We start from the raw sequence: 27,348 nt of genomic DNA, 5'->3' as shown, positions 1-27,348 counted from the left end.
CAGAAATGCTTTAGTTTCACAGATATAAACCAAAAATGCATGTTATATGTTTAACCATGGTGACCACCTTGATTATTGGCCAAGGTCAACGGGTACGTTTTGTTTAGCAAGATACCCTAGGGATTTTTTGGTCCAAGTTTGATTCAATTTGGGTCAGTTGTTTGAGAGGAGAAGATTTTTGTAAAACCTGACAAAAAATTATAAAAAAATTGACTTTAAATCATTATGGTAATAACTCTTTATGAGCTCAACTGACACTTTTTTTATCTTATTTTCCTGAACGATTTTGCTGTTAACAGTTTATCTATCTCTATCTATTATAATATTTAAGATTATAACCAAAAACTGCAAAATATTCTTAAAATTACAAATTAAAGGAAAATTACAAATTAAAGGGCAGCAACCAATCAACGAGTTTCTGATGCATATAGAAATTTCAGGCAGACGGATTTGCTCTAAATGCTTAAGTGTCAGAGCTATAAGCCCAAAAATGCATTTTACCCCCAGGTTTTATTTTTCGCCATGGCTGCCATCTTGGTTGAAGGGCGGGGTCATCGGATACTTTTTGTTTATACTAGATACCGTAAGAATGACTTAGGCCAAGTTTGGTTTCATTTGGCCCAGTAGTTTCAGAGGAGAAGCTTTTTGTAAACGTTAACGGGCGATGACGAACGACGGAAGTCAAGTAATGAGAAAAGCTCGCTTGGCCCTTTTGGGTCAGGTGAGCTGAAAACCAACAACAAAACAATCATAAAAAGTTTAAATCTCTTATGATTAAAGCACTTACGAATCACAAACTTCCATGTTTTCCTTATTATTTTTAAAACCTTTATAGTTCTGAATGTCATGTCTATGATAACACTGAAATGCAAACTTACACTGCCTTTTATTCACCTGTACAACAGGTAAAATATTTTCGTCTATCTACATTAATTAAAAACAGCTTTTGTATATTGAAATTTTGAAGCAATCTTGATTGTTTAAAATGTTAAAGCCGAACATAAAATGCACAACTAAATCCCAATAACTTGATATTCCTGTTTATCTTACCTCCTAAACATGTCTAGGAATATGATTGGTTAAAAGCGACCTCGTGGAGACCGTGTATATTCAATATTGGGTTAGTAGGGGGACGGGGCTTATTTCAATACACGGTTAGTTGTGGATTTACGTCTTGAGCACTGTTTGATTATTCAAATCTATTAAAGTTCTGTTTAATATTGTTGATGTCAAGGTTGTTGATAATAAATATGTATCGTTTACATTAGTTGTTTAGTGCAGACAAATTGAAGAAGGTTTTTTAAAATTTAACACTTGAACACTTTAATACAGAAATAAGAAGATGTGTATTATAGCAAAAAGGACAACTTTAGTCTAAATTCAACAAATAAAGATAGTCGGTAAGATAAATTCGTTACATAGTGTGCTAGTGACCTAATATAATATAAACAGGGTAAGTAAATTGCATATGGGGTTCGAGCTTCGTTCTCAACCTTATATGGAATTTACTGACACTATATATATCATATTAGGTTACTAACACACTATGAAACTGATTATATTAGTGAATGGTTAATTACAATGTTCATTCACTTCTTATTGAGTTCTTCGTTAAATTGTTCAAACTATTCTATTAAAAGTTTCACAATATCAGACAACCATTGCCTTTAGCACTCATAAGTGATGTTCGTTTGTCGCTATCATATGTTTTAAGTTCTGCACAATTATCCTTTAATATTTTCACAATATCACCATGCCTATTTATACTAGCTAAGTGAACAGCTGTTTTTCCCCAATGGTCTCTTTCATTTATATCCATACCGACACCAATCAATAACTTAAGTATTCCTGCATGTCCATTGAAACAAGCTGTATGTAAAGCTGACCATCCATTTGTACCTTTTACGAGAGTATCTACCCGACTATTTAATGCTTTGCCGTTTAAATCAAGTAAGTATTTCACTATGTCAAATCGACCTTTCCGACAAGCCTGATAAAGTGGTGTATATCCTGCATTTGTTGTGTCATTAAGATTCATACCCACATCGACTAATAACTTTACTACCTCTATATGTCCGTTTTTTGACGCTAAATGTAAACCTTATTCTCCGAATATGTTTTTTATAATAGTATCGACACGACTATTTAATACTTGGCAGTTTAAGTCAAGTAAGAATTTCACTGTTTCATAATGACCACCCTGACAAGCCGTGTGTAGTGGTGTAGAATTGTTTTTTGTTCTATCTTTAAGATTCATACCAACGTCAATCAATAACTTTACTACCTCTAAATGTCCTTTCAAACATGCTTTATGTAAAGCTGACCATCCATCTTTGCCTTTAATTGTAGTATCGACACGACTATTCAATGTTTGGCCGTTTAAATCAAGTAAGTATTTCACTGTTTCATAACGACCTTCATGACAAGCCATGTGTAGTGGTGTAGAATTGATTGTTGTTGTATCATTAAGATTCATACCAACGTCAATCAATAACTTAACTACCTCTAAATGTCCTTTGAAACATGCGCTATGTAAAGCTGACCATCCATCTTTGTCTTTAATGGTAGTATCAACACGACTATTTAATGTTTTGTCGTTTAAATCAAGTAAGTATTTTACTGTTTCATAATGACTATTCTGACAAGCCTTGTGAAGTGGTGTAGAACCTGCATTTGTTGTGTCATTAAGATTCATACCCACATTGACTAATAACTTTACTACCTCTAAATGTCCTTGGAAACATGCTTTATGTAAAGCTGAAAATCCATCTTTCTGTTTAATGGTAGTATCAACACGACTATTTAATGTTTTGCCGTTTAAATCAAGTAAGTATTTCACTATGTCAAATTGACCTTTCAGACAAGCCAGATAAAGTGGTGTAGAACCTGCATTTGTTGTATCATTAAGATTTATACCAACGTCAATCAATAACTTTACTACCTCTAAATGTCCATTTAAACATGCTATATGTAAAACTGACCATCCATCTTTGTCTTTAATTGTAGCATCAACACGACTATTTAATGTTTTGTCGTTTAAATAAAGTAAGTATTTCACTGTTTCATAATGACTATTATGACAAGCCATGAATAGTGGTGTAAAATTGATTTTTGTTGTATCATTAAGATTCATACCAACGTCAATCAATAACTTTACTACCTCTAAATGTCCTTTGAAACATGCTATATGTAAAACTGAAAATCCATCTTTCTGTTTAATGGTAGCATCAACACGACTATTTAATGTTTTGTCGTTTAAATCAAGTAAGTATTTCACTGTTTCATAATGACCATTATGACAAGCCATGTGTAGTGGTGTAGAATTGATTGTTGTTGTATCATTAAGATTCATACCAACGTCAATCAATAACTGTACTACTTCTAAATGTCCGTATTTTGACGCTAAATGTAAACCTGACTCTCCGAAAATGTTGTTAATGGTAGTATCGACACGACTATTTAATACTTGGCGATTTAAGTCAAGTAAGAATTTCACTGTTTCATAATGACCATTCTGACAAGCCATGTGTAGTGATGTAGAACCTTTATTTGTTGTATCATTAAGATTCATACCAACGTCAATCAATAACTTTACTATCTCTAAATGTCCTTTTAAACATGCTTTATGTAAAGCTGACCATCCATATTTGTCTTTAATTGTAGTATCGACACAACTATTCAATGTTTGGCCGTTTAAATCAAGTAAAAATTTCACTGTTTCATAATGACCATTCTGACAAGCCTTGTATAGTGGTGTAGAATTCCTTATTGTTGTATCATTAAGATTCATACCAACGTCAATCAATAACTTTACTACTTCTAAATGTCCATTGAAACATGCTATATGTAAAACTGAAAATCCATCTTTCTCTTTAATGGTAGTCTCATGATGTTTCATTAAATATCTAACGACTGCAATGTGACCCTTTTCACATGCGACATAGAATGGAGATCTACCTTCCTTGTCTTTAACCTTTATATGATTTGCACATTTTGCTACAAAATATTCTACAAAATCTAAGTATCCCAAATGAGAGGATACGTATAAAGGTGTATTCCCCTCTTCAACGGAATCATAAGAAATTTGCTGGCATGTGTCCTGTTGCTTCAGAACCGATAGAAGAAGTTTTCTATATGCCTCATGCTCTGTTTGTATGCTGCCAAATACCTCCCAGTATTTCCCTTTCAATACTTCCTGACATTGTCGTTTCAGATAGAGACTTTCAAACTCTTGTGGGATATGAATAACAAACGGCACACTATTTTGACTAAATGATGAAAGGTATGTACGGTTTGCCAGGAATGCAATGTCAACGTGTTCTATTAAACATTTCATTATAAATGGTGCAATAGCTGCTGATATAATGTCAAACATTTTGTCATGGATTGCTGTGTAAATGTCATCTGATTCTGTAATATAGATACCTTTAAGACGCTCAAAACTGTTTAGTATCGCCACAATGGAAACGGATTCCATTTTAGTGTCCCAGCATATATCATTAACTAGCTGTTTCACATCTTCGCATCTTAATTCATCTTTACGAAATTTATTATTCCTAAGAACAAGAAGAGAAATGCAGAGAAAAGATCCTTCAGATTTTTGTTTCATTTTTGAGATTTCACATCCAATTATTTCAACCGGATGGATGAAGTAACTAAGATCTTGATTGACGTTTTTGTAGTACAACGAACATATTAGAGGAAAAAAATCATACAGACAAATGTTTTTAATATCATTCACAGTATTCTCAGGTAAATACGACAATGCAATGTTTCTCATTTCTTCTTGAGAAATCTTATAATCAGAACTAAAGCTGCATTGAACAAGCGAAAAACATGTCAATTTTGGAAATGCCTTGTGAACGAATATATTTTCCCTGCACGTTATAATAAACTTAGCCTCTGGTTTACTACAGTTATCTTCATCGTCATCATTCTGGTTACTAGATTCAATTAACATATTCAATTTACCATCGTTTTGTTCCCATGAATCTGCTTTTTGCTGATTCAGAGAAAATTTACCACAGACATCATCAATTACAAAAACTAAGAATTTCTCTGTTGACAAATGCTTAACTATTTCGGAAGGATCATCACAAGGAAGTATTTCATAGCCCTCGTTCTCCAATTCAAATGCTACATGATGAGCAGCTGCAGATTTTCCACAGCCCGGAGATCCAGTTATAATGACACCCCTACTGTTCTTAAGTGATTGTAATATAAACGTTGTTGCTGATGTAGCAATAAATTTCGTGTCAGTATCTTTCCATTCTTTTAAAGTTCGTAGTTGTATTTCTGTAAACAAAATTAATTTTAGATAGAAAAAGGAAACGTTTATCAGATTGTAATTAATACATGATCATACATTAATTGTAGCAATGTATAAGAGAAAAACAAGAAGAGACGAAAAGTAACTTAATAGCAAGACTCCAATCACATACTGAGATCAAGGTAACCTGTAACCTTTTTTTGTTAAAACTGTATGATGTGAATTATCTTTCACATAATTCAAAACACATTAAATGTATTATTTCCTATACCAGAAACTGACAAAACGTTTTATAATGATGCACAGAGAATATTTGACTGATGAATTATTTACGTTGTTACTTGTGCGATGTAAAACTTAGATGTTTTTGAGATTTCGATTTTGCCATTTGATTTATAGGGACTTTCCGTTTTGACGTTTTTCAGTGATTGGTATGTTTTTTTAGTTTTTACTCTCTACACTACAGCACCGTTAATCTGTTATACTTTGAGTTCTTTATTCTTATATCCGGCGCTTACAACTTTTAGCACTCTTTCAAAATGAAAGCATCATAATCAGTACAACCTTAGAGACAGAAGGTTCTACTGAAAAAAGAAGTTAAAAATCACAGTTTATAAACTAGTAGAGCCGTGGTGTAGTGGTTAGTGCATTTGACTATAATCACAAAGTTTCCTAGTTTGATTCCCGGTAAGGGATGTACATTTTATGAACTGAATTTTCGGCTCTCCCTTGACACCATTTGCGACGATGATCTTGAGGAAACGATGATAGTCTGTCGGAAGGGAACGATAAATGGCTGGCCCGTGTTAGGAGAGAGCCATATCTCTTGCACGTAAAAGACAGCCTTGAAGATTTCGGAAAAGAGCAGGGATAATGCCGCTTCAAGGCAGCATTCGCACCCGCAAAGTGGAAAGGGATTAATATAAGTTGGAAAACTTGTTTCCCAATCCACTGTAAATAACTAAACTAAACAATCACGGTGTATATTCAGAACGCTTGCTTTCCGGTTCTGGAAACGCATACTTTTCGATTTTTTACAAGAACATTACAGACAGGGAAGAAAGGTAGGTTGCAAAAATATCTAAAAAAATAATGAATTATCAATTTTCTTGAATTAAACTAAAGTTGACGGAACAAAACAAATATGCAGATATCCAGTTTCATGATTTACTGTCTCTTACAAAGATAAATGAATGTGATTTCGTTTAATACAGAACTGCATTATCTTTTAGAATAGACTTTATAGCCAAACATATCAAAATTTTAAATCTCTCATCCCCATTTACTTAATTTTCTCAATTTAGTTTTATTTTCATAGGGTTGAAAAAACTATAAAATCACGAATGATATAATTTTATTTATTTACCGTTTTTCTGAAAATCGATGTGTCACGGCTACTTTGAGATTCAGGTAAGGCTTACTTTAAGATTTAAGGTTAACAAATATTTCATGCATGTTCAGGGTAAACTTTTGCATCGAAGAAAGCCGCTATCGAAATATTTCCAAAAAGGCAATACATTGCTTTTCTATAAGCATAAGACTTTTGTGGTTGTGATTTACATTTATTATATATTTTGTTTTGTATAGATTTCCACAATTTGCCAAACACGGTCATTATATAAATCCCATGGTTTATAATTTAGTATTTAATCTATCTATAAATACGGGCACGATTATTGTTTCATCCAAAGTACGGCCAGAATGTTTTAAGCCAAAAATCAGGCGATTGGCACGTTTTCGTAGGTAAATATTATAGCTGTGGAACTTTCTTTTAACCATGTGTAATGGAGCGTTGCCACCTGTTTGATGGAAATGTGAGATATGATTGTATAAATCCCTGCTCCATCATTTGTCGTTTTGAAGGCGTCAAACAATTACAATATAATAGTTATTACAATGTCATTTATTCGTAATCCACGCACAAACTTGTCTAAGAAAAAATAATAATATATATATATTTATATATTTGGTGTACTAAAGAAATATTGACACCGAATGTTTGTGGCACAACATCGTAGCCACAAGTTAACAAATTTTTTTTTCTTTCTGTGACGTATTAAATTTATATTCAGATCCATTTTGTTACATCTTGTGATCAATTTTATTTGGCAATCGTCAATGGCAGTCAGCAGGGTTAAAGAACATCAGTTGTTCGACCTGTTAGTCAAATGCGTTTTGTTTAAATATATATTTTTTCACTTTTTTGGTCTTTTGGAAAATGTTGTTTGTGCTGTTTTTAGACCCTTCTACAACGAAATTTGTTTGACATGCACACGTATAAAAATTGCGGTTTTTATCCAACGCAATCATAGGTTTGAACGTAGTTTTCAATTTAGACTCGTTTATATTTTTTTTTTTGGGCATGTATCATATTTTCCCTCCGGTTTATATGATCCGTTCATCCTATATTGTCTCTTAAAATTCAAGAGTCAATCTTAAATTGAGAGTAAATTATATGGCCTTCCAAATACCGTTTCGATCCCTAACATCACTGAAGAGACATATATTGTCGAAATCTAGATCTGGTGTACTAAAGAAATATTGACACCGAATGTTTGTGGCACAACATCGTAGCCACAAGTTAACAATTTTTTTTTTCTGTGACGTATTAAATTTATATTCAGATCCATTTTGTTACATCTTGTGATCAATTTTATTTGGCAATCGTCAATGGCAGTCAGCAGGGTTAAAGAACATCAGTTGTTCGACCTGTTAGTCAAATGCGTTTTGTTTAAATATACTTTTTTCACTTTTTTGGTCTTTAGGAAAATGTTGTTTGTGCTGTTTTTAGACCCTTCTACAACGAAATTTGTTTGACATGCACACGTATAAAAATTGCTTTTTTTATCCAACGCAATCATAGGTTTGAACGTAGTTTTCAATTTAGACTCGTATATATTTATATATATATATAAAACTCGTCTAAACATCAACCCAACAATGTTAGATCTGTAAATTTGCTTTCGCCAATTTTTGGTTCTTCCCTCGCCGGGATTCGAACCCATGCTACTGTGATATCGTGACACCAAATCGCCTGCACTGCAGCCGTCCCGCTAGACCACACGACCACCTGGGCTCTCAAAAAAAGAGCCTCGCTGGCCATGTGTTACCTTTCCACGTCGGTGTTAATCTAGCGGCGTACTACAGTACATGATATATAAGGCATGAATATGTAATTGTTGCAGATCAGCTAAATTATCTATAGTAAAGGATCCTACAAATTAATGTAAGATACAGTCACAGAAAATAATTATATTCATAAGTACGTCTGAGTCAGTGACAACCCTACAACAGATGTATATATATATATATATATATATATGTACATTAACATCTCTTTCAGGTACAATGATGAGTTTTTTTCAGACAAGTGTTTGTGACCATCCACAAGAACGTGCGGTCATCCGATATGCAGTACTTCAGTACTTTCATTACAATGTCTTTTGTATGTGGTTATTTTCGAGATTTCGTTCATTGTTTTGTATATGTTATTCCATCAAGTATGATGAAATGAATAAGCTCAATGTAATGGGTGTCGAATTTTGATCTTTATTTTATAATATTTTATTGAAGTGAAATATCCCGTAGCTGATCAAGCAAGGTGCCAATTTGACTTGTTGCCGCCTCTGTGTTGTTGGGTGGTAATAAATAAATAAATAAAAACACAAATTTATAATCTGCATGTGATACAATTATTTGGGAATCGTTCCATCTGAAAGAAGTCGTTTCCTGAAAATCGGAAAGCAATCGGTAAACAATCTGAAAAACAGAGTTTCCGGAGATTTTTTGTCAAAGAGCATTTATGGTTAGATTTAATGAACTTGAAAAAACGGAAGACTATTAATACAATGTAATAAATGGAAAATAAAATATTAATTTTAAATATATTAAACAGATTCAGATGAAAGAAATACATTCCTGTGTTCAATCGTACAAAGTGTTGCATTTGTGGGACCGCTTTATGAGATTATTTTAAATTTTTATAATGATATGCGTTACATATCTATCAAGAAATATATTTCTAGTGTTCCGTGAGATACAAGAGGGAACACCATTTACCATTAGATTAAAGTATTAATCATCCCAAAGTCGTGTCTCCTGCTTCTTCGTCAATATAAATCTGAAAGCAAGCGTTATGTGTATCGGAAAGCAAGCGTTCCGAATATACACCGTGTCAGTTTATCATTAAATTCGATAAATTTACAAGGGATCTGCGGAACCCATGTCTCGCCTACGATTGCTTCGGGCTAGGTGAGCTATGAAGGTTTTAGGGACCAGAAGATGTTAATTTCCATAAAAGATCAGAAATACCTTTTATATTATTTTTCTCAGTTTCTAACGTCGCCATTTTCTTGTTCATGGTAAGCATATGCTGGCTGGTTGTTTCCAAATTTTTCTCAAGTTGTATACGATCTCTCATTACATTGACATTAGTTAACGGTGAACTCATTAATGAATCAATCTCTGCCTTTAAGTCGGGTAGTAGTCTGTGTATTGCCTGTAACAAACACTAGTAGATAAGTTATGCCACGAAAAATACAACCTTCACACAATTATATGCAAAAGATAACGCGCGTCTGGCGTAAATATAAAATTTCAATCCGGGTATCTATGATGAGTTTATTTATCACATTAAAATTTCGTCTACGTTCCTCCAACAACAAAAAGATACAGCAGAGTTTTTTATGACGACCAAAATACACAACTGATCGTATTTCATCTTAAAATCCCCCCCCCCCCCAAAAAAAAAAAAAATGCATACTGTTAACAATCAGTTGAAAATGAAACTTTATTCAAATAAGATAATACTCGCTTTGTTTTGTTGTTTGTTTTGGTCACACATTGTGTCAATATAATGAAACTAAATGCGACTACATATCAATAGCAGTGTCTTTATACAAGTGAAAAGCTCAGCTAGCTATAAAACCATGTTTAATCGTAATGAAAAATGTCTGTACCAAGCATATGACAGTTGGTATACATTCATTTGATGTGTTTGAACTTTTGATTTCCCATTTGATTGCGGACTTTTGTTTTTAAAATTTTCCTCGGAATTCGGTATTTTGTTATTTTACTTAATGATACTCAACAATAGTTCATAAAACCTTCAAAATATATGTTATACCAAGGACCATCAGTAGCTCTCTTCTTGGATTCAAGGGATCAAAACAGACCGAATTAATTGTCAATCTAAAGCAAACATTTCTGAGAAATCACTTTAGGATTCTTTAAGATAATAATGACGTATATTGGTCAATTAGACAGCTAAACAACTAAAATATATTTTTAGAAAATCAAACAATTATTGTGCAAGTAATTCAAAAGATAATAGAAATATCTGCAGACATACTGAGGGTAAATTGGCTTGTTTTTTTTTATTCTATTGCACAATTTCAGTTGAATAACAAAAGGAAAATGTGTCTCTTTTACGTTTCGACCACTTAAAATACTGTTTTGTCCTTTTATAATCGAAATAATTCCTTCATTTCATGCTAACGCTCAGTGTAAAATATAATGACTATCCATGTTAAAATGAGCATAGAGCATGACATGAAGGAATTATTTCTTAATTTATCTATACTTTGCGCAGACTCAGAGATGAACCTATTGGTGGCTGTTACTATCTACATCCCACTTTATCCAAATGTATCGTAACTATGCAAACACTACATCGATTTCGTTGTGTTCCAATTAAAATTGAAAAAGAAACTACAGAACCGTTATTTCATATATTCTTATGCATAACTCCTTAAAAATGCAAAAGAGCTGAACAAATTTTAAAATAAAATTAAAATAAAATTTGGCGAAATTGCATGAATGATCTTGACGCATTGACCTTATGTTATAACATGACGTCATACACATACAAATATGAAGCTGAAGGTTTTCCGTTACCTTAAGCTCAGATAATAACGCATTAAAATGGAGTTTTGAGGAAGGTGTTGTTTAATTAAGAAAATTTCTATTCAATTGCATTATTTGAACATTTGTGGATTTCAGGAGGACAACACTGTAGCTCACTCCTTAGCTACGACATGTTTACAATTGTTTTGATAGTAAATAGTAGCCAACTATAAAAAAAAAAAAAGGCATAGATTAAGAAAATTTTGAAGATTGAACACATTGTTCAAGAGGTAAGTTTGGAAATGATTCATGCAAGACTTATATTTATTTGAAATTTGTAGCTTTAATCCAACAGGGGTGAATTAGAACAGCCTATCCCATGGCATTTAAACCTTCGCTTCAGCTTTTATATTACCGAGTGTGTCCTATTAGAACCAAAATAATTCATTGAAAGTTATAACTTTGATCATTTACACATGTCCAATGCCGTGATCTTCGTTAGTTTTATCCCTCGTCATGGCTCTGGATAAAATTCTAATATCACGGCCCCGGCCATTTGTAAATGTCCAACAAATATAGTGGCTTCTTTGAATATTTTTTTTAAATAATATATATTTTAGTATTGGAAAAGTTCTAACAATTCTACAATATTCTCAACAAAAAATATTTATAACCAAGCAAAAATAAACAATATCCTATCAAGATTGTTAGAATCATCTAGTTGAAAATGATGTTGGTGACTATACATCATATTAAAATAAATAGAGAATGCGTCCATTGCACACAGATGATGCCCCCCGCTTGCATATAACGTCATAAAGGAACATAACACAAAAACTGTCAAGTAAAGCAACCCAAATTTGTACATGATCTGACTTTTGTGCTAATAAACATAGTGTTTATGTTTCATATCATTTAGTTTAGGAAAACTACAAGTTAGAAAACAGAAACTCAACAATTTTTTTCAATTTGTAAAGGGAATGGCAAAAGTGATGCAACCAAAATTTCTGGGTTTTTTGTGTGGTAATAAGCATTGTGCATATGTTTCGTAACAGTTGGTTGAGGCAAATCAAAGTTATGGAACAGAAACGAATATTTAAGCAGTATTTTCCATTTTTATAGAGGCATAACTATACGATGGTATAAGTGATGCCAACACAATTCATGCTTGATCCGTGCTTTGTGATAATAAGCATTGCGTATAAGTTTCATAGCACTTGGTTAAGGTAAACTAAAGTAAGAGAACGGAAACCAATTTTTGGACGTGCGGTCGGACATAAGGACATTATATGTTATTCAGGTCTCAGACAGGGTATATACTGTGACATTCCCGGCTTAGAGTTTATATCCCCTGAGCCGAAGGCGAATTGAATCAAATGAAATAGACACTTAAGTGTTTAAATAGGGGTCAAAATCTATCGTCAGGAGAACCTGAAATTTGAGGCCAAAATTGGTCCTATTCCTTTTGTATTTAAGAAATATGTAAGTAAATCAATATACACATATTACGGATTACCCCTGACTTAATGTTATTTTCCAGTGCAAGTATTTGTTGACAACACATATATGTTGAAAAACCAACCTGATATGTTCGGCATACGTCAAGGATTTTCTAATTTGCTGTGAACATAATTTTATAGTGTATGTAATAATTTATAATTACACTTTTAGCATTAAATTTAAGTATTAAAAGTGTAAATTGCGTGATTTTGTATTAAAAATGTATTATTGACGAACGCACGTCATAATTTTCCCTCTGTGAGCCTCTGACAGACCCATAGCTTTTGACTTCGTCACATAGTATACAGTGTTATGATGACGTTTTTGAGGTTCCAATTGGGGATACAAACGTCGTATATACCCCGGCAGTTTCCCGAATATATACTGACATCTCTGTGTTGTTATCCAATCACAAACCTCGACACATTTGTAATCCGTAATATATGTACATATGGACATGGGTAAAACTTAATGCCCCTTCCACTACGGCGGGGGTATAAAACTAATTAGTATAGTTTTCTATGGCACTGAATCATATACATCTTTTAACCTTTTTCGACTTTTTACTCTCTGTACCACTGGACGGTTTAAATAACAATAGACTAACATTTTCAGGTGAATAATACATTTATATTATGAGAATATTTATATATTGTGGAGGCGCTCTTATTTCATCGAGTTCAAATAATTTTGGAATCATTTTGCTATTTGCAATATATATTGGAGAAATTACCTCAGCTACACAGTTCCATACTTTTGAAAACTCGTTTTCGTCAATTTTACTGCTGTCATGATGAACAATAGAGTTTCTGTAAAATTTTATCCTGGAAATATCTGCAGCATCAGTATGAATAGTTCCAATTGGTAGACTATCTTGGATGTCAAGATCTGTGAAGTTTCTCAGTAAACAAACCATCAATGACAAATCAAACATGTCTGATGATACTTCTGAAGAACCTAAAGAAAAGAACAAACACACACCAACATAAACTAAGTATATATCCATCAATGTGGTCAACAGGGGTGAATAGTGGAACTAAAGATTCTATTTTCATTAAAAGCTGTCATGGATCGTATTTTGAATGTCACCAGAAATAAAACCTTCCATCACGCTATTACCAGATCCGTCCAACATTTTGAACAAGTATCTAAAGACCGTTATCATTTCATATACTAGGGAAAGGAATTATTTTCCAAACTTCGATCAAACGTTGCTTGTTTCTATATGCTGCAAAACCAAATTGATAGATTTCACGCTGAGGTATAATTATGCAAGTCGTGAAAGTTCTAAATACAATTTGCATTATTCATCAATTACGTGAAAACTTGATGTTCAAATGAAAAATGATACAAGGTAGAATTAATCTTGTTTCAAATGAAAACATTGATTTTTTAAACACAAAGTACTGTAATTATGTTCAATGATAATATTGCTATACAGGTAAATAAAGATGTGTTTCTAAATTGTGTTTCTAAATCATACCACATCTTCTTTTTTTATATATGAAATAACTATACATGGATCAACCTAAGATTGTTCTTGTATTATCCTTTATTATACTTATAATAGGTCAAATATATTTTTTCAAATTTTATGTATCTGAATAAAGTCTCAAAATTAATACAAATTAATCTAAAATATCTTAAAGTTTACCTCTAGGATATAATACATCATACTGTGCCAATGTGATGATTCTCTTTTTATTTGTTAGGTTATGTATTTTGCCCCGATTTGTGCGCAGAAATTGTTGTAGCTGTTCTGGGTGGAATTCACAGTCAAACCTACGTCTTACAGCACGTGGTGCGACTCTTATCAACAAACCAGCTAACCGTAGAAAATTGATATCTTCCTGTGACAGGGATGTCGCCATCCTACAAAAGAACAGTAATAACAAAGTGTGTTGAAAAGGAAATACATTTTTTTTGCAGATCTTGAACTAATTTTGAGGTCAAAAATATACGTTGGTTAAATTGAAAAAAGAATAAAAGATAGGATATGATTGATGTTAACGTTTTTAACACAAAGTACCTACATTCACATTTAAAATTCAAAATATAAGAACAAGGCTTTGATAACAGAAAATCATATCTATTTGCATAACAATACCGAAACGTCAAATAGGAAAAATAGACGACATGAAAAATGTTATCAAAGGAAACACAAAGAAGCAACCTACGATGGGCAAAAATCCTCAGTCGACTCTGTGTATAATAGAATGACTTTCAACAACACAATATTAGATAGTGATAACAAATATTATCAAATATCTCAATAATAATTCAATAGCACAACTCATCAGTCAAACCTCTCTTTTTTTTTTAATTTCGATCGTTTTACAGTTTTTCAATTTAAAGATTGAACAAAATAAACCCCACATAAACCTGGATTATCTCAGGTTCTCCGGAAGGGTTATCATATCCGTTTCTACTTGTGGTACTGTCGTGTTGCTCATGTATGCACACACTTGTGATAAGTAAAATTCGTGAAGTTCCATTCGAGGAAATATATACTCTCTACGCAGGTGCTGTTGGCATGTTGCTACATGGACATGTAGTAATGTTTTTAGCATGAATTTATTTTCTCTAAATCAAAAGCATATATAGTTTTCGTGTTTAAATTGTTTTACATTTGACATTTTTAAGTTGACTATGCGGTTAACATTAGTTTAACTAATTGTTGAAGGACAAACCGTTACATATTGTTATTAATTTCTGTGTCATTTGGTCTTATATGGAGTGTTGCCTCATTAGCAATCAAACCGCATCTTCTTATTCTTTTATGTACAGTAAAACAGTCCTCCTGAATTTTCAAAATCAAGGAACAATCTCTGAATGATTGAAAAAAATCAGAAATTACTACGAATTGAATCCTCTTTTAATTTTTGGTTGTTAACGCCACAGAAATGGGCAAAGATATAAGAGGGACATTCACACTCACAGATCGAAAATAAACTGACAACTCCATGGCTAAAAAATGAAATACACAAACAGACAAATAAAAGTACGCAAGACACAACATACACAACTAAAGACTTAGCATCATGATCCCAACACAATCTGAGGGTGATCTCAGGTACTTCGGACGGGTAAGCGGACCCTGCTCCAAATGTGACACCCGTCTTGTAACTCATATTATTAAAAACCCGGTAAGAGTCTAATTCGATAGGTCACATTCGTGAAAAGTGTGAGTGAGAGTGTCACAATACAGCATATAAAAAAATCAAGAAGATTTTACTGTACCAATAGAAACAAAAAGGGCAACAGTTAAAGCAAAATGTCTTACTGTTACACCAGTATACTGGGGGAGGGTTGGGATCCCGCTTACATGTTTACCCCACCGTACCCACATTCTGTATGTATGTGCCTGTTACAAGTCATGAAGTCAGTAGCCTGATGTAGTACATATTTGTTTTTTGTTTTATTTTTTGTACATTATGCCATTAGTTTTCTCGTTTGAATTGTTTTACATTTGTCATTTCGGGGCCTTTCATAGCTGACTATGCGGTTTTGGCTTTGCTCATTGTTGAAGGCCGTAAGGTGACTTAAAATTGATAATTTCTGTGCCATTTATTCGTTTGTGGAGAGTTGTCTCATTGGCAATCATATCAGATCTTCTTCTTTATATGCATATCACTTTTTGAAGAATATTTGACTCATGGTGTAGAGGCTATGCACAATATACATGATCTAGACGGTCAGAGTATTTTGGACCATACACGTATAGTTATGACTGTCTGCATATATAATTATATGGTCCTGTCCATACGCGTATGGTCATGGTAATTCGCACGATAAACGTCGAAAAGGTGCCATAACAATTAAGAGTTTTTAAAATTAATTTTGACTTATTCAATCATATGGTAATCATTTTTACATGATTCACACATGAAGAGACACACTATATCAATTAAATGATCATTTATAAAACATATAAAAAAGATTGGGTTTCCGTAAAATGGTCAAAATCATGAACAAACAGCGTTTAACAACGAAAAGATATTACTATTACTGGGAAAAACCGAGGTTTAATATTTCTACATTCAATTTCGTCATAAACATAACCACGCTTTGGATTTTATTTAGCATTGACCTTTTTCAAGCGTCTGAAGAAACTAATGGTGACACATTACATTTGTATCTGAAGACAATTATAACACCCTCAGTTACTGCATTAAATGAAAGCACATATATCGGCTTAGAAAAGTTATTGTTAAACATGTTAAAGACAGAAAGATGACTAGAACAATTTGATAATAAAACAAAATGTTGATATAGTTTACCGACAAAGCCGGTTACAACTGGTGTCTTTCGACACTCTTTTACCAACATGACAATTTTGTCATATGGAAAATGAAGACATGTTAAACATAGCCCATTGTAAGTACTTTAGATGAGAAACTGAAGACGTACAAACGACATCTGAATACATGTAAGTAATGGTCAAACAAAAATTGAATTAATTCTGTGAGTAACACATTGAAAATCACCCGTTTGTTACTAGATTGCAATAATTTCAAAGAATGTCGAAATATTGACAAGGAACTCTCACAAAACAAGATTATAAAATGTCCTGTAAAATAAAACCGAATGTCAACATAATTGAGTTATATTATCACAATATATCGGAACGTAAAAATGTGCATTATGACTATTGTTTAGATTTGATTTAGCACTAGCTACGAGATATATAAAAAATCTATAGTTTGATTTTTTTTTGTTTAATCAATAATGAAAGTGAAATAGTGAAATAACAATTCGCTTTTGCAGCCAAAAAGGTTCAATTTTGTCAAATTACGCTAAGAAACATTGATTATTAGTAATTCACTTGCAAGTGAATGAGTCGACCTCTTCAAATCCGTATTCATGTGAACTTCAATTTAACCCCTAGCTAGAGATTGACAACGCATGCATTGTACGTGTACTGGTTATTTAAAGAAAAAGAATGTCAACAACGAAAGTGAAACTACGGTAAATCATTTGATTACTTATTCGATGCACATAAAATCATTTTTTTAGGGTTAAAAGCAATGAGAAACATATATGTTTAATCTATAAAATAAAATCAAACAGACCTATAAAAACCCAATTGCACGTGTTGGTTTAATCTATTCATATCTTTATTTATGTTTAAATCGCTTATATGGTCATCTGAGGTCAAATCGATAGTTAATTAGATGGCGTCTAGACTAAAATACACAGGAAACGAACCTGTATATTATCTACCCCATGCTCTGTAAACTGTTTATATTAGACTTTTGATAGTTTGGATAAATGTTTTACATTGTTATAAATCAAATATGAGAATTTGAGTCAATTTCAGGTGAGCATGAATTTGACAGCTAGTGCCCCTTTTTAAAAAGGAATATATATTGAATTTGTGCAGAAGTGAGGATCAAATTAAATATTATGAATCATGAAATTAAAACAAAGGAGGACATTCAAATATTCGAATTGAGCAAAGGAAGATTAAATTGGTATTGTTCATATATTATATAATTGGGCCATATTGCTTTTTCAAGCTACAAGCCGCGTTTAATTAATAGCTAAAATGCCTAAATTTGCATAGCTTATTCCCGAAAAAACCCCACCTGTTTTGGTAATGGGAAAAATAGAAATTTGAAATGAAATATGAGAAGATAGGTTTATAATATGCTTAAAAAAGTAAAAAGAAAAAAAATAGTGAACTAACTGTTTTCTTGCTACGAGTATAACGGGGAAAAGTCTTTGAAATTCCTTTATAAAATAGTTACTGTTTATCTTCCATTAAATATATATCTTTATTCTCACAAACCAAATTACAAAGGTATAGAGATAATTATACATATTTCAAAATTACATAAATAAATAATGTACGAAAGTAGATAGAGGCATTCACAATTGTTCACCCAGAAAAATTCAATTTGTTATTGATCGCCTTAATAAGTTTACATAGTTCGTTCAGTTCTGAACATTTTTTTGAATTCATTAAGTCATAAAACTTCAATGTATTTGGACTATTTCTATAGTAAAATGCAATACATTGTTTTCTACAGTTATCAAAAGCTGAACAATTAAAAATGTAATGGTATTCATCACCAATGGCATCTGAATTACATAATACACATTTTCTGTTTTCTCTTTCTATCTTTTGCCATCTTCCAGTTTCTATTGGAAATTTCATGTTCAAAGTTCGAAATTTAAAAAATAAGGATATTTGCCTATCATCCAAAATATTAAAATATTTTTCAAACTCCAAAGTATCTTTAAATAAACGATAATTTAATCCTTTTGGTGATTCCTGTAGGCTTGCTAGCCATTTTTGTTTGAATTGATCTATTAAATTCTGTTTGATGGTTACATGTAGCCATGTTTTATTTACAAAAAAGATATTGTCCCATACATATGACAAGCCACACGTGTCTAAAATTGACTTGACTTGTTTAAACCATAAAATATTTGTACCATATTTGGCATTTGCTAAGTTATACAAAATAAAAGGCAATTTGTCAGGTTTTCCGGTTACCAACTTGAACCAATAATTTATCATTCGTAACTTAATTGAAATATCAAATGGATATCTTCCCAATTCACCATAAATCATAAAATCAGGAGTAGACTTTTTTACTCGAAGTAATATTTTACAAAATTTAATATGAACCCTCTCGATTATTGAATTATTTCCAAAACCCAAAACTTCGCACCCATACAGAAGTATTGGTTTAACAATTTTATCAAATAGATCAAGTTGGCATTCAATTGACAGATTATGTATTCTACCTTTTCGAATAATATCGTACATAGCATGTGTTGCTTTTTCACATTGCTTTTTTTTAGCTCTTGAAAAATTTCCTGATCTAGACAGTAATACACCAAGATAAGTAAATTCACTCACAATATCTAGTATTATATTATTATACTTAAAAACAATATTTTGCGGTAGTCTACCTTGTGAAAAAATTATAATCTTACTTTTTTCCACATTTACTCTTAGTTTCCATAACTCACAATATTCATATAAGGAGTCCAGTTGTCTTTGTAAATCTATCTGAGATTCTGCCATTAAGACAGTATCGTCAGCATATAAAATGACAAACAATTTTAAATAAACATTTAACTCTATTTCTAACTCATCAGAGATAGTACACAAACCTTCTATATTATTATTCTGTAAAAACAATTCCAGATCGTTAAGATAAATGGAAAAAAGCAAAGGAGAGAGATTCTCTCCCTGTCTAACACCAATGGAACAAGGGAAAAATTCAGAAAAATCTGATCCAAAATGAATACGTGATTTGATATTATTGTACATGTTGACAATAACGTTATACATTTTTCCGTTAATCGAATGTTTAATAAGTTTTGACCAAAGACCAGACCGCCAAACAGTATCGAAAGCTTTCGCAAAGTCAACGAAAGCACAATATAGTTTCTTCTTTTTCCTCTTTAGCAACTCAAATAAGATGTGATTAACAAATATATTGTCTACTGTGGAATAACCTTTTCTGAAGCCAGCCTGGTTTTCATTTAATAATAAATAATCCTCTAAGAAAGAACTCAATCTAAGATTTAAAACAGATGTGAAAAGTTTTCCCAGGCAGCTGAGTATAGTAATTGGTCTATAATTTTGGGGATCAGATTGGTCACCCTTGTTTTTATAAAAAGGTATAATATTTCCCATGAGCCATATTTCAGGCAAAGTACCAGAATCAAAAATCATATTAAAAAGTTTCACATAAACGGGTATAAAAATGTGTGATGTGCTTTTAATAAATTCGTTGATTATTAAATCATCGCCACTAGCCTTTCCGTTTTTCAAGTCTCGTATACACTTAATAATCTCATCTGCGGTAATTTCTGAATTCAAAACTTCATTTACACCTTGAATGTCATTCGGCTCAGTTGTGACGTCATTTGTAATCTCGGCGTTATTTAAATTTTTGAAAAAATCAAACAATACATCTAATGCTATATTAGGTTTTTTTCTTTTCCCTCCCCTATTTAAAATTTTCCAATATTCCTTCGGATTTTTTGTCCTCAGGTTTTTCATATGTTTTTGGAATTTTTTTCTATATTCCCTCATCGATTTATCCATCTGGCGTTTATATTCCCGTTCTTTCTTTTTCATTTCTTCCCTTTTTACTTCTGATCTATTACTGTTATAATTTCTCTTTGCTCCCCTGTAAATCTTTCTCTTATTCCAACATTGCTTATCAAACCATGGTTTGTTCTCCCTTTTTTTCCCTGTACGATTTCCTAAGCTAGCATTATATGTACCTAGAACATTTTCTGCAGCATCCAATAATATGCTGTTAATTTTTTCGACTACTTCGTTAATTTTGCCTTGAGATAAATGGTTACTGTCAACTGATTCTAATTCGGCAACAAAATCTGAAATTTTATCCTTGTCGATAAATTCTACGAAATCTTTCTTTTTCTCAACATCCCATTTTTGTACCCGTTAAACTTCTCTTGCATTTTCCACGCTGTTCTCAGCAATATGCACATCTTCCTCAATACCATCTTCAAAATTTAAAGATAATATTAACGGAGAGTGGACATCTGAGAAAAGCTTGGAAAAGTCTTGAACATACATATTTACAACGAAACATAGAAAATCATGAGTACAAATAAAATAATCAACAACACTGGCCTGACGGCAAGTAAATTTGCCTTCTTTGTCACCATTTACTCTACCATTAAGTATAATTATATTATTGTTTTTACACATTTCTAACAACATGTTACCATAAGAGTTTTTACTTGTATCCATACTACATCTAACTTTAGACATATCATATAATTCTAGATTGTTTAAAATATCTACATTATCAGTATCAACAATATCATGCTGACTATGAACAATTTCAATATATTCTACATCTCGACTAGTTCTACTATTAAAATCACCATTTAAAAGTATACACTTGTACTCTACAGAAAATTTCAAAAATTCTTGTTCTAATTCATTAAAAGCATCAGGAACCTTGTATACAGAATTTTCTGGAGGGATATAAATATTTCCTATCATGACGTCTTGGTCGGTTTTAAGTAAATCGGAAGAAATTTTCCACCAGTATACTAAACTACTGAAATTTTCAACTGGCTTTACAAAATTTTCCAAGTGTGACTTATAGCCGAAAGCTATTCCTCCCAATTTAACCCTTGCTATATTTTTTCTATTTTTCAGATGAAAAGTAAATCCTGGAATATCTATCTTATCTAGATCATCTGTTTTAGTTTCAACAAGAGAAATAAAATCAAATTTCTGAACCATATCTATAAATTCTGGATAATGCATACGTTTAATAACACCACACCAATTTAAAGTTAACATATTAATTTTACAGTTTCTCGTTCTAGTTAAACATTGTTCACTGTCGGGTAAATTTGTCATACCATTACACTTGTTCTTTTCTGGGGGTTCCTATGAGTGATCTGTTGAATTTCGCGATTCCCTTCGTCGTCTCTTACGTGACTGATAGTCTTCAGGGGTATTTAATAATTCTCTCCGGTTGTTAGGCGATGGAGAATTTATAGTCTGATGGTTGTAAATTACTCCGTCTACATAAAGTATGTCTCTAACAAGTCTCACACGATGTCCATCTGCTTTCATCTCTTTCATAACAGGATAGAGACTTTTTCTGGCTTGCTCGATGGCTTCTGGAAACTGTTTATTCACACCGTATTGTTTTCCCTTTAGTCTACATGTGTTTGACATAACCATTGCCAGATCGTTGTGGTAAATAAACCTTGCGACGATAGGTCTAGGTCGTCCGCGTTTTCCAGGTTGGGCTCCGCTACCGAACCTATGTACGTTCCCTAATTCAAGCTTGTGGTATATGTTTAGCTCATCTTTAATAAAACCGCGAATCAAGTTTTCTGTGTTTTCGTTTTCTGGTTCTCTTAGGCCTGTGAAAATGAGATTGTTTTTCATTGAGCGACATTGTAAATCAATTATGGTATCTTTAAGCTCATCATTCTCTTCCTTAACCTCGTTGATCGAAACCTTTATTTCCTGCTTTAACTCGTGTGACATGTCCTCAAAATCATTTACCGCCTTGCTCATCGCTGTTCTTATTCCGCTCACTTCTTTTACATTACTCTCATGCTTGGCTCTAAAATCGTCGATGAAATCGCTAAGTCCTTGCATGTTTCTATTTGTCTCACTGTTATCTTTCTTCATTTGCTTCATGTCCCTATCAATATTAACGTTTTTGTTCTTTATAGAAGCAATATCAGATTCGGTTGTAGCACTCTTGCTTTTTAGCTTATTTACATCAGACTCCACGTTGCTTACTTTCGTTTTTAGCTCACCAAAGTTATGTACCATTGTATTTAGAGTTCTGTTAATCTGTGTAACTTGTATCATCCCTTTTTCAATTGTGGTTAATCTTTCGTTCATTCCAACCATAAGCTGATACACGTTTTCAAGTGTTACACATTCTTTAGTTTCTCCATACAATACTTCTCTACTTTCATTGATCAAATCCGCTACTGTGTTTGTACTATCCATGGTCGCACTCGTAAAGAGCCTCAAATCGACTCGGATATGGATTGTATTGTTTATGTATTGTAAATACCTCGGGGCTCAGGTAGGTATAAGGTAAACAATTCAGGTATCTCAAGCTCTCTCGGGTATTATCAATAACTTTAAGTAATGTCACTAGAATTTCTAAGTTTTCCCAAAAAAATATCGTCTTTCAGCAGAAAGTGAAAGCGGGAGCTGGATCCCAAATCCCATCGTTAATCATGCTCTCAGTTACATTTCGAAAAATCTCTTGAAATTATATAAAATATCGACTTATCTGCAGAGCGATTTCGTACGTGCCTCCATCGTACATTCGTAACTCTCTTCCGGATGGATAGTTTAAAAAAATGATAAGAACAAAAATAAGTAGCTTGTGTATTGTAATATCAGTCTTGATAATGCAATCAAAAACTATTTTTTTCTAAAATCAAATAAAAATCAGTAGTGCACAGTAATTGCCAATATATCTGAAAATTAACAGATTTAAGCCAAAATAATTCCGATTGCGTATAGCTCATTTACATCTAAAGTGAAGTCTTCATTTAATCTACCTTATTTAAAAGAATGTTTATATAAAGATACATTATCTCATTTTGTAAATCAAACATAACTTTAATTTTCTCTTCTTTGATCTCCGCTATTTGTTTAAACATCCAGAACATAAAAATACAATGGCTTTGTTTTTTTGAAACAAAACAAATGCCAAGACTGCATAGAATTAAAAGAAATGAATGAAAAAATAAGAGTTCATAACGGGGTGTACATAGATTGTTAAAAACATACAATTAAAAAGTACTTTTTTTAACAAAATAACTTAATTCTTTAATATTGACCAACGTTAACACATTTGTATATGAGAAGTGTTCCCATGCATTCTATAACAAGCTCAGACAAAGAACAGTAGATTCAAAATCAGCGAACTGAAAGGTAATGATTATTATGAATAGAAAAACTCTTAAATAAAACAGTTTTGACTCATTTCCAATGTGCAATCAACATGATCAATGAGATTTAAATTTGTCTTTTCATTTAAAGTTACATTTTTTAATTGGCAGACAAAACAATACACTGCACTAACCTTGTTCACTGATCCAATTGCAATTTTAAGAATGATTTCGATCGAATATAAGGAATTTGTGACAAATTCTTGCCTATGTATTACTTTCGTTTCTTTCAATGGTTCATGAGGTAACGGGTTTAGGTACAGTCCCATAACATGTGACGCATCTGAAGTAAAGCAACGTTATTGTCATTACATAGGTTACCTAGACAAATAAAACCAAAATCCTACGTGTGAAATTAATCTTGATATCCTCTACTCTTATACCAAACAACAAAGTGTTGTCAAGGAAGTTGTTTTTAAAAGGTAGATAACTGCGATTGTGTTATGTTTTAAATTAGAAATTGATTCTGTTTGCAAATGGACTTTTAGGTTATTTAACATTTTGTTTGATTTTTGTATACAGATGGGTGCACTCCTAACCTGTACAGCAAGTTAACTTGATAACCAGTCATTTGGACTGGTCAAAGTTAACCTGTGACCGAATATAGGACTGCTCTGACCAGTCCTAGGACCAAAATCTAGTTAACTTGAAAAGCGGACTTGGTCCTAGGACTGCTTTTATGTCTGCCAAAAAGTTAACTTGGAAACAGGTCCGCTATTGATATAAGTTAACTTCGAACCAGTCCTGTCATAAGTTAACATAAGTTAACTTCGGAACCAGTCCTGTCATAAAGTTAACATAAGTTAACTTGGAAACCGGTCCTGCCACAAAGTTAACTTCTGCTTGGACAAATCCGATCAAAACCAAACCTGTTCCCAAGTTAACTTTTGAATGGTCTGCTCAACACTAAGTTAACTTGTAACCAGGACTGCTCTTCGTTGATTTAAAAAATATATTTTTAATATCTTTGTTTCGTAGTATAAACATCGAAAATAAAGTAATTTGAAAATTAATACTCCCGTTTTATGAACAGGATTAATCACAAATATTTGAAAATAAGTACGCACAGAACGTAACACAAATTTATCTGTGATCTGACAATCTATCTATTATAAAAACGATCTCGGTTACAATGATAACAGGCACTGAATATACATATATTCCGAGATCAAATTCAATCATATTATGTATATTTTTGAAAAGAAGTATATTTGATGTTAGGTGTATACGTCTTTGTTAGTTTTACATCCTTGAACTATGCAGCCACAATCAGCAATAGTTTAATTCATTTTAAAAATGACTACAAATTTTTGTTTGCCTAAATTAAGGGTGCCAGCATGTCCTCTTTTTACTCAAAATACTGATACGTAACAAAATTTCAGTAGTTTTGATGCCTCCAGTTGACTTGTACAACAAAATTATTTGACCGCATCCACCAAAACTGACCATATATGCACTTTAATTTGTAAATCTATATACCCGCATAGTTAATCAGCCATATTTTTTTATGTCAGGATTCAATGTATAATACAATCATGACAATGGACAGCAAAATTGCAATATAATCACAAAAGTTTGGTTCGCATAAATTTAGGATACCAGCATGTCCTCATTTTATTCAAAATATTGATACGTAACAAAATTTCAGTAGTTTTGATACCTCCAGCTGACTTGTACAACAAAATTATTTGACCACATTACCAAAACTGACCATATGTGAACTTTAAATAGTAAATCTATATACCAGCATAGTAAATCAGCCTTATTTTTAATGTCAGGATTCAATGTATAATGCAATCATGACAATGGACAGCAATATTGCAATATAATAACAACAAATTTTTGTTCGCCTAAATTAAGGGTGCCAGCAAGTACTCTTTTTACTTAAAATACTGATAGGTAACAAAATTTAAGTAGTTTTGATGCCTCCAGTTGACTTGTACAACTAAATTATTTGACCGTATCCACCAAAACTGACCATATATGCACTTTAATTTGTAAATCTATATACCCGCATAGTTAATCAGCCATATTTTTTATGTCAGGATTTAATGTATATTACAATCATGACAATGGACAGCAAAATTGCAATATAATAACAAAAAATTTTGGTTTGCATAAATTTAGGATACCAGCATGTCCTAATTTTATTCAAAATATTGATACGAACAAAATTTCAGTAGTTTTGATACCTCCAGCTGACTTGTACAACAAAATTATTTGACCGCATTACCAAAACTGACCATATGTGAACTTTAAATAGTAAATCTATATACCAGCATAGTAAATCAGACTTATTTTTAATGTCAGGATTCAATGTATAATACAATCATGACAATGGACAGCAAAATTGCAATATAATAACAAAAAATTTTAGTTCGCATAAATTAAGGATACCAGCATGTCCTCATTTTATTCATAATATTGATACGTAACAAAATTTCAGTAGTATTGATACCTCCAGCTGACTTGTACAACAAAATTGTTTGACCGCATCCACCAAAACTGACCAGATGTGAACTTTAATTTGTAAATCTATATACCCGCATAGTAAATCAGCCATATTTTTTATGTCAGGATTCAATGTATAATACAATCATGACAATGGACAGCAAAATTGCAATATAAGAACAAAAAATTTTTGTTCGCATAAATTTAGGATACCAGCATGTCCTCATTTTATTCAAAATATTGATACGTAAGAAAATTTCAGTAGTTTTGATACCTCCAGCTGACTTGTACAACAAAATTATTTGACCGCATTACCAAAACTGACCATATGTGAACTTTAAATTGTAAATCTATATACCAGCATAGTAAATCAGCCTTATTTTTAATGTCAGGATTCAATGTATAATACAATCATGACAATGGACAGCAATATTGCAATATAATAACAACAAATTTTTGTTCGCCTAAATTAAGGGTGCCAGCAAGTACTCTTTTTACTTAAAATACTGATACGTAACAAAATTTAAGTAGTTTTGATGCCTCCAGTTGACTTGTACAACAAAATTATTTGACCGCATCCACCAAAACTGACCATATATGCACTTTAATTTGTAAATCTATATACCCACATAGTTAATCAGCCATATTTTTTATGTCAGGATTCAATGTATAATACAATCATGACAATGGACAGCAAAATTGCAATATAATAACAAAAAATTTTGGTTCGCATAAATTTAGGATACCAGCATGTCCTAATTATATTCAAAATATTAATACGTAACAAAATTTAGTAGTTTTGATACCTCCAGCTGACTTGTACAACAAAATTA

General features: G+C 32.2%; 1 protein-coding gene across 2 annotated transcripts; it reads right to left on the bottom strand.

Annotated features, from left to right (window-relative positions):
- Nucleotides 1–400: 400 nt before the first annotated feature.
- Nucleotides 401–24,478, bottom strand: LOC134690859 (uncharacterized). 2 transcript variants are annotated; one of them, XM_063550981.1, is made up of 6 exons: nucleotides 24,199–24,478; nucleotides 14,268–14,485; nucleotides 13,347–13,570; nucleotides 9,581–9,767; nucleotides 3,818–5,295; nucleotides 401–2,065 (listed from the first exon to the last, which is right to left on the bottom strand). In XM_063550981.1, the coding sequence occupies exons 2-6, from the start codon at nucleotides 14,482–14,484 to the stop codon at nucleotides 1,643–1,645; spliced, it is 2,529 nt and encodes an 842-aa protein (XP_063407051.1). In that variant the 5' UTR covers nucleotide 14,485; nucleotides 24,199–24,478; the 3' UTR covers nucleotides 401–1,642. The 2 variants fall into 2 exon arrangements, with proteins under 2 accessions (XP_063407051.1, XP_063407052.1); XM_063550982.1 differs by having other exon boundaries at nucleotides 24,386–24,451.
- Between the last annotated feature and the right edge of the window lie 2,870 nt (nucleotides 24,479–27,348).

The sequence above is a fragment of the Mytilus trossulus genome, chromosome 11, assembly GCF_036588685.1.
Source record: "Mytilus trossulus isolate FHL-02 chromosome 11, PNRI_Mtr1.1.1.hap1, whole genome shotgun sequence".
Classification (NCBI taxonomy): Eukaryota; Metazoa; Mollusca; class Bivalvia; order Mytilida; family Mytilidae; genus Mytilus; species Mytilus trossulus.
Note: the sequence above shows the minus strand (reverse complement) of the source record. Positions and strands in the feature narration are given on the sequence as shown.

Excerpts from the sequence above, each read along its gene's own strand:
- LOC134690859 (XM_063550981.1), bottom strand. The coding sequence starts at position 14,484 with ATGGCGACATCCCTGTCACAGGAAGATATCAATTTTCTACGGTTAGCT. Across the intron at positions 9,768-13,346 it reads TATGGAACTGTGTAGCTGAG|GCAATACACAGACTACTACC; the intron begins GTAATTTCTCCA and ends TGTTTGTTACAG. Across the intron at positions 5,296-9,580 it reads TGAGAAAAATAATATAAAAG|AAATACAACTACGAACTTTA; the intron begins GTATTTCTGATC and ends TTTTGTTTACAG.